This window comes from Xyrauchen texanus, chromosome 7, assembly GCF_025860055.1.
Source record: "Xyrauchen texanus isolate HMW12.3.18 chromosome 7, RBS_HiC_50CHRs, whole genome shotgun sequence".
Classification (NCBI taxonomy): domain Eukaryota; kingdom Metazoa; phylum Chordata; class Actinopteri; order Cypriniformes; family Catostomidae; genus Xyrauchen; species Xyrauchen texanus.
The window spans coordinates 12,063,094-12,083,943 of record NC_068282.1 but is presented as its reverse complement, the minus strand read 5'-3'; the positions used below and the strand labels follow the sequence as shown (position 1 = coordinate 12,083,943).

At 37.9% G+C, this 20,850-nt stretch overlaps 1 protein-coding gene across 11 annotated transcripts in view; it reads right to left on the bottom strand.

The window, feature by feature from the left end:
- The window catches only part of LOC127646979 (forkhead box protein P1-B-like), a 247,987-nt gene that overhangs the window by 16,853 nt on the left and 210,284 nt on the right, over positions 1–20,850 (bottom strand). For all 11 annotated transcript variants that reach the window (XM_052130998.1, XM_052131001.1, XM_052130997.1 and 8 more), the window contains 3 exons: positions 11,825–11,932; positions 4,995–5,082; positions 3,612–3,695 (listed from right to left, as the gene is read on the bottom strand). In XM_052130998.1, the coding sequence (XP_051986958.1) occupies positions 3,612–3,695; positions 4,995–5,082; positions 11,825–11,932 (280 nt within the window). The remainder of the gene's footprint in view (positions 1–3,611; positions 3,696–4,994; positions 5,083–11,824; positions 11,933–20,850) is intronic.

Sequence of the window (20,850 nt, the reverse complement as noted above, 5' to 3'; positions counted from 1 at the left end):
AAGTGTGGGATATGAACTATTAATACCAAAATGTAAACTACAGTCAAAAAGAGCACACTGCACAGAATACTATATTCCACAATGCAGTGCGTTTAAATTGACCCAATATTTCCAGTGTAATGAATGAAGTCTTTTTTTTTGGGATGGCCAAAATGTAAGATATGTTTACACAAAATTGAATTAGAAATGTTTTTGCCCAGTACCCTGATATCCTGTTGCATGTAAATACTTTGACCAGCATTCTTATCGGCTTATTCAATGTGCTGAGTTATTGTGTGCATGACTGTTTACAAGTTGACATCAAAAGCAGAGAGAAACCAGATGATTTGGAATATCATGTAAATGTGGTTTTCTTGCATAGTTGGATATATTTAATAGTTTTCAGCATATTGGTTTGCATGTAAGCATACTAAATGTAACACTACTATTTAAAACATTTGGGATATTGTTACTGTTTCACTAACTATTTTGCTTTTTATGAAGGCCATATACAGTATATTGTATACTGTGCAGTATTCTAAGTAGGACATTTCATTACTGTAGTAAGTTCCAAGTGTGTGTGTGTGTGTGTGTGTGTGTGTGTGTGCTGGCATGCTCCCAGAATCCCTTGCTCTCCATCTCTCTTGCTCTTGGGCAGCAGTATCAGTCTTGCTAGCTGACTGAAAGAGTTTCTCACAAACCCCTAAGAGGCTCCTAATAAGCCTCAGAAAGAGAGAGGTCAATCTACACTAATTAAAGGCTAAATTGTATTGTAAGGACCCTAATTAGTGGCTACTTATAGTGGTTATACCAAGATTATACGTCACAACTGATTGACCCTCATCAAAACGATGGTTCTAGCGAAAGATGGTTCTTCTAGAGGAATAGTTTCTTCCTCCCTTTTCAAGTGGCAAAGGATGGGGGAATAGTAATGATGGCTATAAGGTAAACTAATTAAACAGAGAGTGCCGAAAGGTGCAGTCTTGCTTCCAGCAGCTGCGTTGAGTCGCCAGCATCAGATTTCCTCTTCCATTGGAGTAGAAAATGAGAGCTTGACCCAATGCTCCTACTATTAATTTGTAAGCAATGGGGGGGAAAAAAAGCTAATAACACATATACATATATCCCCCACCAAATTGTTCTAATTGCTAATTTGCCAAAGGAGGCCATTTTTCAAAATTAAACATGACTTCTGTGAGGTCTGCAATGAGGGAGGGCGGGATAATGGACAGAGTGGATTGCATGAAGAAGTGGGTTTTTGCAGTGTGCCACGATTGCCTACAGATTGTGCAAGCAAATTAATGAAATGTCAAGGTTGTCAATTGCTTTATAGGTATCAGATGTCTAATTTTGCACTATAATCGCATCGCTGACAGTGCAAACGGACGCAAGGTGAGTGCAAACCAACAGACAATTTTTAACATCTAAACCCCCGCCACGCGTATAAGTTGCAGGCCAAGCAATTACCACACACCCTATTAATGGTCATTACCATAGAGATGCTGCATTTGATAGACAGGTACATAATAAAGAAATCAGGGGGCTGGTGCTGACAAAGGTTTCATCCTTGACGTGTCATTGTCTTTATGCTCTTGCTATTTAACCTTTTTGGGGACTTTTTGTTGGATAATTGGTTTATTCTGTGCCTCACTGCGCTAAATTTACATTATAAAACTGATAGTTCTGGTCCTGGATGCTAATTGGTCAATACAGCATTCCAGCTGCACAAAAATACACAATATAACAACAACTATGATGTGAAAACACCCGATCACCTTGCTAATCCATATCACAGTGCAGCATCCACAGAGGCCAACGATTAACTTTAGTTAACATGTCAGGGATTATGACTTCAAGCGGAAAGATTACACTGAATGAATTTGCTTAATAAAACAAATTTTTAATGAAGAATCTGGTCCTTAATATTTTAATCATGCGGTAACTATATTATAAAAGCATTAAGGCACTCAAGGAACTGTCTGCACAGCGGATTATTGCTTTATTATGCTATGGCATAGAGTAGAGCATGTAAGGTCTGTTTTTTAACATTAACATGCATGGTCGATGGGAAAAACAAAAAGCGGTCTCAGTTTTGGCCAGAAGGTTATGCATAGTATATATTTACTGTATGCAACTGTGCGCATCAGTGGGCTTTGTTATCCATATTCCTCATCCACAACCAGTGAGTAACCTTCACAATTGGGTAGACAGGCTGGAAATGGCCCTCCTTTTGTTTCTCGTACCATTTGGGTGCTCTCAGCATGCCTGCCGAATGAGATTTCGGACAGAAAATAATTAAATGGTAATTGGTGATCCAATTACACTGGCTTTGACTTGCCAAGCTGCCATGGATAAATGCAAAAAAATAAAAAATAAAAAATAAATCAGTTAAATTATGGACAATGAAAAGGTCAAATTGCTGATAAGAATGCTTAGTGACACCCTCTTTTGTAAACACTTGGAAGAACATGCACTCACACAAAAGCACAAAAAACAGTTGCCTAAGGTAAACTTTCACTTCAAAGGCAAGCTGTTGATAAACATGAATGTTATTGGTAAAGATAAATGAGCAGAGTAGTGTATATATATATATATATATATATATACACACTACTCTGCTCAGAAGGTTCTCACATAGCAAAAAACTATTTGTTTATATGTAAAACTGTAAATATCCACACAATCAAAAACTAAAGGCAATTTGATTCAATCAAATATGTGAAATAATTATCAAGGTTATAAATCGCACCTGTAAATGCAATTCTATTTTGCAATAATTTGCGAAAGTTCAAAGTCTGTGAAATTTTTTACTCAAAACATAAACGTGACTTTAATTCAAACATATACCATTGTGTAAAAACACTAATATAGTTAAAACTATAATAGTCTCTGATGTAGTATGTATGTATGTTGTTTATTTGTAATGGTTCTTGCAAGCAGCTGCACCTGCAGTCTGGAGGGGCGAGGTAGCCACCTAACAACACTTTCAGCATCTCAGACCACTTTTCATCACAAACGTCTCTGTGTCAGAATGTCTATACAAAGGCTAATCCAAACAATCAGTGTGTGACAGAGGCAAAGCTCCAGTGAATGAAATATTGTCAGCCGATGTCTCAGGACACTCTCTCTGGGCTCCTGAGCACCACAGGGCCTCTGAGCAGTAAATAAATGATCTGCGTGCTTGGCAACCTTATTTCCACCGTAATAATCTGGTTATTGTTACTACACTAAAACTGTAGTAACTTTTGCATTATCCACAATTGTCATAAAACAAACGATCAAACAAAAAGATTCCAAGTTTCTACGTTTTTGACATTAGTTAAGGGAGATTCCATTTAAATTTGTAATATTTTAACGGTAATACAAATAACTGTATAGTGGCTATGCTTACTATGGTAAATACCATTTACAATGGTAAATGCAACCCACAAGGATAGTACACTGCAAAGGGATATTTTCATGAACAATTGCATTTTCTTTTTTTTACTGTAGCTCTGGGCAAAATGCAAACACTTTATGAACAGCTGTAACCTGAAGCATGTTCCCACAATACTTACTGATGTGGGAAAAGAGAGAAAAGAAATTAGGGGAGCAAAAGATAGACAGATATAGAGAAATGGAGCGCTACTCACTGGCTGTGGAGTGTGTTTGGGCTCTGTAGACTTCACATGCAGATGAGTCATCATGGCTTGGAGACGCTCTTTGTCTTTCGCTAACTTTAATGAGAAAAATAGGAAAAAGGGACACAGAAATGACAAAGGATTCAACACATTATTGTTTTCTACAACATTTTTATTTGAAATATTCTCACAGATATCAGTAGAGAAATGAATACCCCTTTAGGGAGGACCACTGACATGTACATGTTTACTTAAGACATATATTTACAGAAAAATCTGTAAATATATGGATATATTAAGAATATCTACAGTCAGAATGGGTCTACACCTGACTGTCAAAGAACTCCTTCAGCTGACAATTCATATTGTTAGTGCTGCATTTGTGGCAATCCTTTGCCTCTTTCTCTTTCTTCTGCAATGGCACAATATGGAACCAAAAACATTACCAAACTTCACTTTAAAGATTATAGACTTTGTTGTCATTGTGACAAACCCTTATATAAAAGCCAATTTGTTATTGAATTTTTATTTAGTCATTGAGCATTTGAATATGGTATAAATGAGCATTAAGCATGCTGAGTTATAAGAGCAGTCAACGTTATCTTCTATCTTGTAGGTCAGATAACTTCAGTTGCCGTGCTAATACTCTTTTAGGCCTTGTCCCACTTATTTATTGTAACAGGAAAGAAATGAAAGGAACAAATGGGAAGAAAAGTGGAAAGCAGGATAACGGAATGTTGCGAGCCGGATTCAAATTTACATTGCCCAAATGAGCACTATAGGTCAATGTGACAGAACATAGGCCACACCTCCAACACCTGCTAATGCTGCAATCTAAATCCAAGCAAGGAACCTTACACTGGTTTCCTATATATCCCCAGCTCTTTGAACCCTAAAGCCATTCACTGAGTATTAGCCATGATAAATTTGTATTTACAAGCAATGCAACACAATGAACAACAGTAGCTGATCAATTCATTGAAATGACTGGTAGTGCACTCACCATTGTTACTGCCTGGGTTTTTTCACAAAGTGTTTTATTGTGGTGCCAAATAGTTAAAAGTCATAAACGACTTTAAAACCCAGTAAAATTGGAAATGTAATTATCTTGTGGAGTTAGCCCCAGGGCAATCCATATATCTTTGCCTGGCTGTCATGCGTACATAACACATTTTTAATGACTGGTTACTCACAAATGTACAAAATAATTTCATTTTTATCCCTCCCTCTTCTATCTCTGAGCCACTACTTGAGAGTGAGAGAGAGAGTAGAGAGAGAGAGAGAGAGAGAGAGAGAGAGAGAGAGAGAGAGAGAGAGAGAGAGAGGGTGTAAAAAGTGGCAAAGAAGCCATAAAAGGAGATGAACGAGGGTTGATGAGAAGAAATGAGATGTTACCTGCAGTTCCAGCTGCTGAACTACTTGCATCTGTACCCGACACTGCGCCGTACTCCTGTCATCCAACGCATGTTCATTATTCAGATGTCTACAGAAAGAGAGAAAGAGAGAGAGAGAGAGAACAGCCTTCGTTTTACCATATTTTACAGCCGTCTATTAAACATTTGATAAAACTTTCATGGTAAAATATTGAATTACATTATCTGCACATTCTGCAGGGCAGACATTTATTTCTCCATATTGTAAGATTGAAAATGGCCCGAGATACATGCATACTAAAAATGATAAAAAACTAAATAAAGCCATTTCCAAACATCCAAAATATCAAATTCCCTCCAAACACAAATGAAGAGTGCTCTCTAATGAGATCTTTGCATTACCGGAAATAGAAGCACTCTTTAAATAACTCATGCATAATTCATGAATTGGCCGTTTCGATGGTAAGAAACTGAAGTTGAACAGATGGGAGAAGTACATTGCCAAACTCAGGTGAAAAAGGATATTATAAATTGTCCGATGTGCTCCCAGCTTTTAAACTAAATGGATTCTTCTTATTTTTGGTGGCTTCTCCAGTTAATTATGTCATCTAGATTAAGGAATCTCAAATGAAGCCAGGAGGAAAAAGGCAAAGGACAACAAGGAGAAAAGAGATTGAATCTGTCATAAACTTGAATTATGAATATAATTATGCGTGACTATTTTATGCCGCCAAGATCTCTCCTTCTTCCCCCCTCTCCCCCACACGTTTATCTAAATAATCTAAATAAGTAGCTGGCCTCTGCAAATCGGGCCAAGCTTTCCTTTTTTTAACCTCTCCTTTTTTTTGCTGTGATTTATATAAAATGGTGGAGATAAGGCTCATGAGTGAAGGAAATACGATTGGAGGATTTTTATCAGTCCTCGCATGAATTATGGTTAGAAAATGCTTATGCAGGGGCATTTCATTAATCATTTAATCATAATCCGCGCAGGATGTTTGAACTGATTTCACAAATACCCTTTCATTTCACTACTTCATTATGCCCGCTAATGGATCCAATATATTATATATATACATCATAAATTATATCACATCTTCGCTGACCATGTAGGTCACTGTCACCAGCCAGGGAGGCTGGTGGAACAGAACAGTAGTGGTGATGGAAGTATAGCATTTATACATGCTTGTCTACCCGAATGCACGTTTACTGTCCTGTACTGCAAATCAAAATCACACCCGGACCTGATCAAGGGGCTGAGACAAGGGGAGCCGGAGCTGATGTTGATAGCCTAATAAATTTAACGGGGTGGGGTGAAATGTTGGCAGTGGCGCCATTATTAAGAATAAAGACAACATAGAAGCATGGTGAATCTACATGCGGAGAGGAACACACTCGACAATACTTGTGACAGAGAACGCAGTTTTGAATTCGGAAGAGGATCACTCAACCTTGAAAGGGAAAATGATCTTAAAGTATGTGGAAATGGACCCTGTTTTCCTTCAAAATGACCATATAAATACCACATCTTGTTGAACGTTGACACACTTTGAAAGTAACTTTGAATTGATTGTTTCATAAAAATAACAAAAGGATTAAAGACGGCTAGTGTTTTAATGTGGCAACAATAAATCCACACCTTGTTTAAAAAATATATTGCGTCTGTTTTGGATTCCAACATTAATCAACTAAAAACAAGTTTCTTTTGAAGTCACCAAAGGTTGAAAGAGAATCATGTAAACATTTCAAAACAAACACCCAGATTTAATTTGTGAAAAGATAAAGTAGGTAAAGGACGTTTCGCCAAACGCTCCACATTTTCAATGAACGCGGCTAGACGTGACATGCTTTGGAATTCGCAGTTCATGGCTTCCTACTTCCTCTTTTCATCCTTTGGTTATGGTGGATATTTCTCTTTTTTTCTCTCCTCATCCTTTCCATCTAATGACATGTAGAGTCACAGTGCATAATTAATAGGAAATGAAATATTCAAATGTCCCTTAATGCAGCCTCTCGGAAGAGTGTCTGGACAAGAGGAGCTCTGGAGAACGGCAGAGTTGACGTCGGAAGAGGCTATGAGCGTTGGCGTGTGTCACTTTCTGGACTTCAGATGAAGGCTGTTTTAAAAGCTTTCTGGCAGGATGACAGGCCCTAATATAAATGGCCACAATAAAACAAATTAAATAGACATTATTAAACATTCAGCATTTTGCATATCACTGAAGCTAGCTGTCCTTTAGCACAGGTTTTAATGATGCTCAAGGCCTTCCCATCAGAACGATGGCTGGGCAAACTCACATTGCTTATTCCCAAACATGCAATACCTGTGTGCATTTTTAGCTGAACTATTCCTTTATGAAAAATAATTATGATTATATATAGATTTGATTTACTTATACTGCTAGTCTTCGATGGGTAAATACACAGTTTCCATGACACAATACGCACTGCAACTGTAATCAGAAACTCGTTCTAAGACTAACACAGTAAAAACGTACTCCAACTGAATTCAAATCATCAAGGAATAAGAATATCTCTAAAAGAAAGTCCCTAAGTTTACTAGACAATGCGGACACACATGCACAGGTTATCAAAGTGCAAGAGAAATGGCTGCACCACTGAGCTTGACCTTCCAAATGGCCTAGGTTGTAAGCCCTGACCTCTTGTAAAAGTGCCCAAGCTGTTCTATAAACCATTGTCCATCCTTCCTATCCCGCTGGTAAAACACACATCACATTTACCACCCCTTCATTTTTTATTTATTGAAATTGTTATCATCCAGCGCGACCAGGTATGCACTGTTTTTTTAATGACATAATAAATAGCCGCATGGTTTAAAACAACACCGCTGCACGTCATCGACTGTTGACGTTGGCTTGGGCAACGGAGTTCCATGTGATGTTTGCGCGCATCTTGCACCTTTTTTCTGCAACAGCGGCCATCTCCAGCTACCCAGAGAACGCTTATCATCCCGAAAATGTACTCCCTGATTTTGGTTTGTGATTCTAAGGGCAGTGGGGTGGAGGACGTACATGTGGGAATGTTTAGTGTATGGATGGTTAACACCTTCTGCGCGCCAGCTGAACTCTCACCCAGCCTCGCTTTCACAAAGACGGCTTTGTGAAGCGTCTCCAAATGTTTTTTCAAAATGTTCCAAGCAGTTTAAGGCAAGCAAGAAAAGTAAACAAGATGTTGCCATGATAAAAACACTTGTATAAACATCACAAAGTATATTTGGTGGCTTTAAAAGCAAGAGCACTTCTCTCGCTCACTCACTCGCTTGCTCTTTTTCAGATCTTAAAATGCTAGTTTCTCTTATTTCAATAAGCAAATGATGAATCATGGTTTTGGCCAATAGAATAAAAGAAAATAAAGTGAGCCAAAAACATACAGTAACACAGATCTGTGGTTTGTTTCTGGAGGCCGTTTAGATGCACTGCTAATCTTGCTCCAGCAAGCTCTTTCTACTCTCCCAGCGGACAGAGCAAATGCATTTCTTTACATTCATCTCCTCAGGTAAACACAGATCCATGAAAGTATTTATCAGCAAAATAATCTGCAAAAGTTTACAATGCCTGGGACGGTTTTAAAGGAAGCCCGCTGCCTGAAACTAATCAAAAAAATATATATAAAAATAACACATGACTGAGAAGAGTAGGAGTGCAGCTGTAGTTCTGCTTACCACCAGTTTTCACTCAGGTTTGTGGCTCTCAGTGCCAGGCTTGTTTTAGTTTGAACCTGGGATAATGGAACAGCGTTATATCTTGTTTAGAGTGGGCCTAATGCAGCCTGACACACACTCACTGATCTGCTGCCACACAGCACATGTTCTCATCATCTCATCTCACATAGACGTACTCAGAGTGGAGACTTCCTCAGAGAAGGGATCAGGGTGTACACAGTGAAAACTGTGCACCATTGCTCTGATCTTTGGTTTGGATGTTATTTACGAAGCATGACGCAGTGTGTTGGCTATTTTCGAGTAGACCTGAGAGACAGCATGGAGTGGTCAAGGTTGATTCACTGTATAGAGTCACAAAATACAGGTGAACACACAGTAGTGCAGAGCACTTTTTGCACTTGCTACAGACACTAGTATGGTGCTCATGTGGGTGATGCATGTTTGAATTTGGCCTGCAACACATACCAATCCCTTTCTCCTCGCTCTACCCAACATACAGTGCATTCATAAGTATTCAGACCCTAAAATACTTCCATTTTTTTCCCACATCAATCTACACTCCATACCCCATAATGACAAAGCAAAAAACTGGTTTTTGATAACTTTGCAAATTTATTAACAAGAAAAATGGAAATATCACATTGACATAAGTATTCAGTCCTTTAACTCGGTACTTAGTAGAAGCACCTTTGGCAGCGATTGCAGCCTCAATTCGTTTTGGGTTTGATGCGAAAAGATTTGCACACCTGGATTTGGGGATTTACTGCTATTCTTCTTTGCAGACCCTCTCAAGCTCTCTCAGGTTGGATGGGACCGTCAGTGGACAGCCAATTTCAGGTCTTTCCAGAGATGTTCGTTTAGGTTCAAGTCCGTGCTCTGGTTGGGCCGCTCAATGACATTCACAGAGTTGTCCCTAAGTCACACTTCCAGTGTCTAGGCTGTGTGCTTAAGGTCATTGTCCTATTGGAAGGTGAACCTTCAGACCAGTGTACTCTGGACCAGGTTTTCATTAAGGATATCTCTGTATTTTGCCGCGTTCAGCTTTCCTTCAACCCTGACCAGTCCCCCCAGTCCCTGCCGCTGAAAAACAACCCCACAGCATGATGCTACCACCACTGTGCTTCACCATTGGGATGGTATTGAGCAGGTGATGAACTGTGCCTGGTTTCCTCCAGACATGATACTTGGAATTGAAGCCAAACAGTTAATCTTCGTTTCATCAGAACAGAGAATCTTAATTCTCACAGTCTGAGAGTCCTTTAGGTGCTTGTTTGCAAATTCCAGGCAGGCTTTCATATGTCTTGCACTGAGGAGAGGCTTCCATCTGGCCACTTTGCCATAAAGCCCCAATAGGTGGAGTGGTGCAGTGATGGTTGACCTTCTGCAAGTTTCTCCCATCTCCACACATGATCTCTGGAGCTCAACCAGAGTGTCCATTGGGTTCTTGGTCACCTCTTTTACCAAGGCCCTTCTCACCCGATTTCTCAGTTTGGCCAGGCGATCAGCTCTAGGAAGAGTCCTGGTTGTTCCAAACTTCTTCCACTTAAGATTTATGGAGGCCATTGTGCTCTTGGGAACCTCCAAAGCAGCCAAAATGTTTTTGTAGCCTTCCCCCGATCTGTGCCTCAACACAATCTTGTCTCTGAGCTCTACGGGTAGTTTTGACTTGGCTTTTGCTCTGACAAGTATTTTCAGCAGTGAGACCTTATATAAACAGGTGTGTATCTTCCCAATTCATGTCCAATCAATTGAATTTGCCACAGGTGAACTCCAAAAAAAGTGTAGAAACATTTCAAAGAGGATCCAGAGAAATGCAATGAACCTGAGCTACATTTCAAGTGTCATAGCAAATGGTCTAAATAATTATGTCAATGTGATATTTCCATTTCCAAAGTTATCCAAATATAATGGCTTTGCCATTATAGGGTATGGAGTGTAGATTGATGTGGAAAAAAAAAACAAGATGCCTTTTAGCATAAGGCTACAACATAACAAAAGGGTCTGAATAATTTCTGAATGCACTGTATGTCAAATAAAAGAGACAGATGCGCCCCAAAACGTTTATGGTGCAAGCAACAAAAATAACTTTCCAAAAGCAAGAAAGAACAGAGTGAGTCTAAAAGAGAAAGAGACATGCGACCAGAAGATCTCTCTGCTCCCTGTCCGTAAAAAGGCAGACAAGGGCAAACCCACTGTATTATCAGAATGTGGGCCATCGTAGATAAACATCCCTGGTGTTTGATTTGGGACCAAGTGTCACTATGGGGAATGCAGTTATCGCAGGCAATACAGAACCCTAAAGAAAACCACACCACAGAGAGCGGGCACAGAGCAGCACACCGCACACCACACACCCATGGCAAGAACCCAGCCCACAAAGTAAAGGACAAAGGGGAGAAAGACCAGGGACTGAAAAACACAAATGGGACTGTGTTTGTCTGGGGTATTCTTCACAAGAGCGCAGGTGTTATGTTGTCCAAAAATCCTAAAGGAATGTTTACAGGATTCCTATTGTGATAATGCATTGGAATGGATACAAAATAATAATCTGGAAAAAATCCTAAAGGATCCTATAATTTCTCATAGGATTTTTACATAGAGAAATCCCAAAAGAATAAATAAGAATTCTCTGAGAATCAAATAAGATCCAACAGGATGAACCAGAATTCCTATAGAATTTACATTTTTTATTATTTGATATTCAGGCCCCATCCACATTAATATGTTTTTGTTTCAAAACACATGAATTTTGCTATGTTTACACCTCCCATCCTCACTTGAACATGGTTTTCCTCCATGAAAATGGATAATTTAGAAGAATGTTCTCCATTAACACATACTTTGGACAACGAAACTGAAAACTATTAGTTATACTCCCATTAAATACAAAATGTTATCCTATCGGTAATCATAAATGTCCTATTGGGAACTACATGTACATAGATTTAAGTTCTTGGAATTCAATAAGAAAATTCCCATTTCCTTTTAGATTGGGTCCAAATTAGAATTCCAATTACAACCACAATTTCATAATAAGGATAGCTCACCCTATTTACTGTTCTCCTTTTTGTGTTCAAAATCATAATTTTTTGGCTAAACTTTCCCTTTAAGTATCCTGCATGGATTACGTTTTTTGATCAGGAGTGTAAAAGAGTGTATCTACTACTTACTTCAGGAATGAATGAAAGTCTTCAAACACGGCTTCACATCCTGGCCATTTGCAGACACCATGACCATAGAGCGGGTGACTGTGAGAGGAATGATCTTCTAACGTTGAACTATAAGAAACAAAGAGAAACAACACTGTGTTATCAGGGGTGCAATTTTTCTACAAGTATACACAACATATTCACGCATCATTGGACTTTTATGAAAGAGGCTAAATTGTAATTAATCTCCAAAATAATAGTTGATGTTACATTAATGGATTATCCACTGAAATGTGGCATTTAATGAAGAAATCTTCACTTTCAGCTCAAAAATGTATTGTAGCATGTTTTTTTATTGACAGCACTGACTCTTACATGACCCTTGACCTTTATAGGATGTGTGTGATCAGCACAGGCATGTGATCTCTGCTTTTAGCATAGTTTGTGTTGTCAGCCAATCACAGCGTCTGAGCTGCTCAGTGCTGGCAAATCAATAGCCAATTATGGGTCTCCCTTGGAGGAACGCTTTGATCAGGGCAGTGCGAGACTCAGAGAGACAGCGTGTCCTTTAGCCCTGACCACTGAACCGTGGTGCACCTGGAGCAACAAGTGTTTCCCAAAACAGGAAGCATTCAAATCCATCTGGCCAGCTCCCGCCAAGTGCTAACAGTAAACACACTCCACCTGTTATCAATTTACCCGCCTGCACAGAGTCGTCAACAGTCCAACACAGTGCTCTCTAGACTATGCAAGCTAGATTTCAGTCACAATTGAAGCTTAGGCATTAAGGTGTGGTTTAATCTACAAATTATCCATAGAGTTCTACAGATGGGAGCATAGTAGGCCACATCCACACTAATACATTTAAGTTTGAAAACTCAAGTTTTCAGTTTCCTAACGTCATCGTTTTACAAAGAATGTGGAAATGGAGAGCATTTTCTCTGTTTTCGGGGGAGGAAAACACGGTTCCAGTGTGGATAAGTGGTATAAACATACCGAAAAACGAACTAGTGTGGACGTAACTTTAGCAAGAATATTTTGTTTAATTAGCTGCTTCCAAGTCATGTCAGAATGGTCATATTTACGAGATGTGCACAAATGAATGCCACCACAATATCGTAACTGCTAATGGAAAACTTTTGTCAATTACTGAATTATGGTGAAAGCTAAATGCTATTTTTCATAATAATTTAGGTGTTCGCATTTTGTGTACTGATGATGGAAATGTGTGCTATTAAAATGTGTTTCGTTTAGCTAGTTTATAAGGTGACTCACTTATGCTACAACTACATTTCCCATCATTCTCTGTGGCAGCACAAAACAGCAAAAAAGCAGTCTTTGTTGAAGATAAAAAAAGAGAAATCTAACATTTACAAACATGTCAATTTTATTCCAACAAAAATCACTAGAATCCATATCACGTTGTAATTGTGATTTCCAAACTTTTAAGTAAAACTAGTTGAATTTAACATAAAATGAGATTAAGATTAAACCATATCAAATTGTGAAACCTGAACAACCCCATTATCACAAGAAAAACATGCCACGTACAATATTTTATGATGCTACCACCACCATGCTTCACCGTTGGGCTGGTATTGTTCAGGTGATGAGCAGTGCCTGGTTTCCTCCAGACATGACGCTTGGATTTTAGGCCAAAGAGTTCAATCTTCATTTCATCAGACCAGAGAATCTTGTTTCTCACAAACTGAAAGTCCTTTAGGTGCTTTTTTTAATGTGTCTTGGACTGAGGAGAGGCTTCCATCTGGCCACTCTTCCATAAAGCCCAAATTGGTGGAGTGTTGCAGTGATGGTTGTCCTTCTGCAAGTTTCTTCATCACCACACATGATCTCTGGAGCTCAACCAGTGTGAACATCAGATTCTTGGTCAACAATTTCACCAAGGCCCTTCTCCCTCGATTGTTCAGTTTGGCTGGGCAGCCAGCTCTAGTAAGAGTCCTGGTTATTCCAATCTTCTTTTTGCCTTTCCAAATAATGTCCAATCAATTAAATTTGCCACAGGTGGACTCCAATCAAAGTGTAGAAACATCTCAAAGATGATCCAGAGAAATGGGATGCACCTGAGTTAAATTTCAAGTGTCATAGCAAAGGGTCTGAATACTTATTTCAAAGTGATAATACATTTTTTTCTTTTTAATAAATTTGCAAAGTTATCAAACATCTGGTTTTTGCTTTGTCATTATGGGGTATGGAGTGAAGATTGATGTTAGGAAAAATATATAATATCTATATATATATAATATAAACAATGAATCACATGAAAATAAGTTATTTAATGTACATTGTTTTTAAAAGACAGATTATTATATATAAAAATAAAAAAGTATGCCACGATTGGTTAATGCTGCTCTAATGTGTAATTTCAAGACAGCCTTGCTTTGTTTGAATCCCCAAAAGACATCGGTTAAAGCAGTATTAATAAGACGTTGAATCGTGAAAAGATTAAGGACTTGTGAATCAGGAAACAATGCTCGTTGTGAGAAATGAATGACTAAACGGTGGTAAATGACAGAATTGACACCATAAATGAAGTCTGACAGACATTTGGGGTTTCGTTCAAGACTGACCTCATTCTTTTCTAACAAAAGCCAATAAATAAAAAGAGTCAAAGCTGTTATCTTGTCAGTGATCTTGTCGGCCTGTTTAAGCCTGTCAGTGTGGTAACCTCACAAGTTTTTAAGAGTAAGACAGCTTGAAATAACAAATCATGATTTCATGTTCATATTAACAAATACAATCTTATTGTAAAGTGCTAATAAAATGTTTTGGTAAAAATATGTTTTAAAATGGATGCATATAAATTAAAAAACTCCCTTGTGTTCATTTAATAATAATAATAATGATAATAATAATACAAATAAAAAACTAGATTTTTCTGTATTTTAGATCTTGCATTATACATTTTCAATCTACATGTTTGGTCAGAAAAAGTCCTCCTACTGAAAAACAAAAATCACCCTTTTAAACTATTTTAGAGCAAAACCATGAATACCAAGATCAAAAGGCTGACTAACATTGACAAAAAAAAAAAATATATATATATATATATATATATATATATATATATATATATATATATATAAAGAGAGAGAGACCAGTCCTAAAATACATCACAAGCAACACTGCATGTGCACTTAAATCCTTGATACACTCTTCAACCGATCACTTAAATGCTTTCCTGTGAGCCAGCGTTGCTCTGTCATATCATCTTTCATTACATTATGGTTTAGGATCGTATTATCATGCACTGAGCACCCAAGTATCGCTGTTCCACAACTAACGATGAAGAAGAGGTCTGACGTCTGGAGAGCCAGACCTGAGCTCAGACAGGAACTGAGCACTTTGTCACAACACTATTACTCTCCCTTATGTCTTCACGTGAAGAGAAATCATCAAAGGAACACTCCTTCTCAGAGTCTACTGGCAAATCCCCAGACCCCCGTCTCAAACCTCTACAGTACCCTCTAACAATGCGCCCTCCTCCCAACCCCCCAAAATGTTTTAATTATCATTTTCAGAGTTGAAGATCAATTAAAATAGAGGTTAAAGGACTCGTTTAGGAGGGGAAATCTGATTATTTATCTCTTTTAAACAAATTGTCTGGGTTTTCTGTCCCTTGAGAGTAGCATTCCTGAAGGATTCTAGGAGAAAAAAAGAGAGAAGTGGGGCGACTCAAACTGGGCAACACTCTTTCCCTATCAATAAAGAAACCTCAAACTGCTGGAAAGATAGTTGTCTCTATATTTGAGGATATTTTTATTGCTCTGAGGTTGCTCTTTCATAGCTCAGGAGACTGAATGGAGATTTCAGTTATGTTTTATGCAAGAATCAACTTTGTCTCAGAATAAAAAAAAATAGAAATGAGACTATTGTTGACATACAGTAAGAGCACAGAGATATAAAATGAATGTGGAACGCATAGCTCAGAAAATTATTTCTGAACCATTTTTATTTGGGGGCCTTTCTCTGCAAATATTGATAAATGTGATTAATTCGATTAATTAACCATCATATCTGAGGTTTTAAATACTTGAGGTTGTACATGAAAACCTGACTTGAACTCCCAAAATATCCCATATCCCAAAACCCAACAGATTGTCGGGTCACATTGTGCTGGGGTTGGGTAGCAGACCTCCGCTTCTAACCCTTCATTTTAAATCACCATGTAAAGATTCACACAGGTTCATAAACATCTTTTGTCACTTATCTGTGTGCTGATGGGTCGGGTGGACTGACACTTTGAATGCTTTTATCATATTTGGGTGTGCATTCAGTGGATGTCTCTGTGCAGGCACCAGTGGGAGCCGATGGAAGCTGCTAAAAGCAGGGGAGCATCACGTCTAAACATGTACGAAGTGATTGAGTTTCTCTCTCCTTCCTTTAAGAAGGAAGTGAAAAGACAATGAATGATGCCGGTGGATGCACTTAAGGTTTTAGTTGCAGGCGTCGCAGGGACTGGCCAGATTTTATATGACACATGAAACGGCCTGCGCGGTGCTTAAGACCCAGGCGGTAAACCAATCTGAGAGAGCTAGAGCAAAACTAGTCCATCAGCATGCAGCCGCCCGCCTGTTTCACGACAAGAGGGACTAGAGAAAACCACATCAATTAAAAGTTCATTAATGTTTGTGAGCAGATAAGTCGACATATTCATTTTTCCCACTCAACCCTTAAATTTGAAGCAAAAAGTGAGTCCTGCACATTACAAATTTTATAAATCAAATGTTACGATTTTCAAGAGGCACTGTACAGTGTGGCACGTGTTTTATATGAAACCGTATTAACAAGCATGCTACACAGAAAAACAACAATTACCACTGTCTCTCTTATTTGCCTTTGCATTTCAACAGTAATGACTGGATGACTTTCAAGTCATAACTCTCTCTCTAAACAAGGCTGAAAAAGTGATCACCTACTCACATTGTCTGAAAGATCTGAGATACTCGGTGTATAGTCAGTCTACAAAATGCTTTCTTCACGGAATGGGTTCTAAACTGCTGTTGACATCTTTAATCTCTGACAGAGAAAGAGGCAGGAAGGGAAACAGAGAGCTTTCGAAGGCATCATCTTGAGTGTTTCAAGCCAGGCATGCCACAAAAGCACTGGTTGTTTGTGTACATTGAGGAAGTGGAGTGATAGATTATTACTCTTCAGAGAGGGAGAGTTGTAGCAACTCAAGACTGAATGCAATACAATACTGGAAAGTATCGATAAAAAATAGTTCAATACACTTAAAAACGTATTTAACCAAATATTTGTGTACAATGATTTTATAAGCATTATAAGAGTGTTGCTCCATTAGCATATCAACACTGTAACATCAACCTCTAACATATTATTTAGTGAGTAGAAAGAATAACAGAAAGAAAGATAAAGTGACTTCATTTGATTTAGAGACAGCCTACTTCCATAATACCTCCAATGGTTAATATAGCATCTACAAGACCCACAGCATCAGTGACATCATGTCCAGTTTAAATAACCCTGCCGGAGATGTTGATCAAACCTGTCAAGATCTCAAATCTGGCCTAGACTGATGTTTGTGAACCCTCCCTTTACCTTCAGCTAGAGCATGTTTTGCAGCACTAAACATGTTTTCATTCACATTGCTTTCATAATGGCATGTTGGATTCGATCAGCCAGATTCAGATGTAAAGTAGGGCTGCAACTAACGATTAATTTGATAATCGATTAATCGAATGATTATCAGAATGATTATTCGACTGTTCGTGATTATTGCAACGATTAATCATTAGCTCTTAACTGATTATTCAGCTACTTGTGCACCGACTTAAAAGGTTGTACTAAATGTGCTTACTAAAACACCTCTAAATGAAGTTCACTGAATTAAAGGGAAAACATTTATTTTATTAAGTTTAATTCAGTAAAGAAATTCACTGCAAAAAATCTTATTGTTATCAAGTGTTTTTGTCTTGTTTTCCATTTAAACTATCTAAAAATCCTTAAAACAAGATACATTTACTTGAGAAGCAATATAAGATATTTAGACTTGCTTTAAGAGAATGTATCTTAAATATACACTATGTGTATTTTGTATATAAGTGTATAAGTTTTTCATTTGGTTATACTTCTGTGAGTGCAGTAAAGACAAAATATACTTCTATTCAAGATCTATTCTCTAAAAGCAAGTCTAAATATCTATTATGCTGCTTCTCAGGTGAATATATCTTTTTTTTTAATGGATTTTTAAAAATATTTGTATTTTTTATTTTATATTCAACATTCTCAGATAACAATTTTTTCTTCCGCAGTATAGCTGCTAAAGAAAATGTACGTTATTTTAAAGGAGTTTTAGATATTTATATTGGAAAACAAGCCAAAACAAAAACACATTTTTTTGCTCTGAATGGGGCGAAAACTACCTCTTTAACTCACAAAAAACAAACTCTCTCATATTAATAAAGCTGCATATTGCCAATTTTCTTCATGATAAGAAATGCAAAGAGGTATATATTATGATTCAAATAAGTTGCGAGCAATCACCTTATAATCTAGCTGCATTAAGCATGCATGCTCGAGGGATGAGCGTCCCCGTGACTGAGTGTGCATCAGCCGGGCGCAGATTCAGTCTCTTCCCGTTAGATCGGGACATTCACGCAACTCATTGAAGAGGCACTGACTGCACAGAGAAATGCCAGTTTCTGAGTTTATTTATTGACATGATCCGATTCCGTACTATTTTTACTTTATTAATGCTATAATGCATTAAATATAACTGCATTTATGATGTAATGCTGGTGTGTTTCCTTTAAAGAGCTCCGGCTTCGATTATTCCACAACGAGAGTGCTATTGTATTTACTTATTTGGTATTTTTGCATTATAATTCCCTTGTACTTTGCGATCTACATCACCAGAAGCTGTTTTGACAGTTGAGGGTGCATCTGAACTGTGAGAAGTGTAATTCTTCCTCTCCTCAGTCAGCCGTGAGCTGCAGTGCTGCTCTCATCATTAGAGTTTAAAGTGATCTCATGTTTCATTAAATGAGATCAAACGACTATTCGACAATAAATAATTTTGTCAACAATTTTTTATTGTCAACGTTGTCGATAACATCGACTTATCTTTTCAGCCCTAATGTTAAGAGAGAGAGAGAGAGAGAGAGAAAGAAATTAACTTACAGCGCCTGGAGGCTTCTCACCAGCGGTTCAAAGATCAGGCTTTGGCACATGAAAACAACTAAATGTGTTATAAACTAAATTAATTTCATCCCTAAAGACACAGCGACAAAAAGCTTCCTCCAAATAAATCTTCAAGTTTCAGGGGTTTAAAGAGGCTCCACACTGTTTAACAAAGCTGCACTGCATTGGGCAACTGTAGCTAGGACATTTGTAATACATTTTATTTGACATGTATGCAAATGTTGCGCTTACATGGGACATTATTTAGTCTTTTCTTTGTAAAATACCTACTTAAATATTTGATCTCCTGGGATTTTCATGCACAACAGTTTCTAGAGTTTAATCTATAAAAAACATCCACTGAGCGGCAGTCCTGCGGATGGATGAGAGTGGTCAATGGAGAATGGCCAGACTGGTTCGAGCTGACAGAAAGGCTACAGTAACTCAGATAACCACTTTGTACAAAAGTAGTGAGCATAATAGCATCTCAAAATGCACAACACGTGGAACCTTGAGGCGGATGGGCTACAACAGCAGAAGACCACATCTGGCACTTTATTAGGACCATAGTGTTCCTAATTAAGTGCTAAGTGAGTGTAATTTGACCGATATTGCTGTAGTTCCATAAGCACTACAGGTGTAATTCTGAAATAACACAGCGGTTTCCCTAATAATTAAAAAAATTACTAATTTTTATTTTCATTACAGTAACCTAACCTTTCTAGCAGTGCCATTCCCTCAGGTGTCTGACTGGAATTCCCTGATGAACAAGACTGAGCGGACAGACTCCGGGTCCTTAATGAAAATGCAGAGGTACTTAGAAGCGATATATTAATATTCATATGCAGGAAATGCCCTATGGGTACTTGTCCATCAAATCGGCTTCCCTTGAAGTGATTTCCACCTTCAACAGGGACACTGGGGGATGTCAAGAAAGAGCTAAATCCGAATGAATAATTTGTTTTTTGAGTGGGTTGATTCAAATCTGTGTAAAGGGGCAGTCACACTACACTTCACACTCCATTCACCCCCATTCAAATGCATGCGAACGCAGCAGACCGGAAACGCAAACTTATGCGAAGAAATTTTGTACTACGCTGCGTACCAAAGTTTAAGCTTGGTGAAACTCTGAACCCGACCTTTTGGCTCTCTTGAAAGGATATGTAAATCAAAGCAGACTTTTTTTTGCAGGAAAGCAAGTAGACAATATATTTAACCATTTTTATTATAATATTATTTTTTATTTGTGATGTATTATTTAATTACACTAGAAGTCCTCCTGCGTGACATCATATCCTGGTCTGCTGCATTGTATGTTATCATTTGCGTGCTCAAAGCCTAGTGTGACTGCCCCTTAAGTCTGGTGTAAACTAAAAAGAAAGGTAAAACAACAAAAACAGAACAATCCAAACCAATATTGCTCTTGTCAAATTTTTACCTTTATCCTAGGCAGCAGTGGTTTATTTTAAATCAAAATACCAAGTATATGTATGACTGTTTGCAGTCCCACCCTACGAAAGAAAAAGCATGCATGCAACCTCTTTAATACCTCAGTTGCTTCTCTTAGTCATCAACGAGTCTACTTGTAGAACAAATGTGAACTTTTTTTTGTTGTTTTTTTCTGAGAAAAATACCCAAATAATCTCACGTTTCCGCTAGAGTTTCAGAAGTGACTTAGTTGATACTTAAATGAACAAATGAGCTGAGGACTCCAATGGACCCATTTTCACACCTCAAGTTTCAAGCCTCATCGCAGCTGTGGTAACTGATTTTTAAAAAACGTATTCCAGGTAATATATACAAAGTACATAATATAATAGTAAGTACAAAGTTAGATCAATAAAATTGGAAATATTAAAAAAGTGTTGTTGAAGTAAGTATGTTGT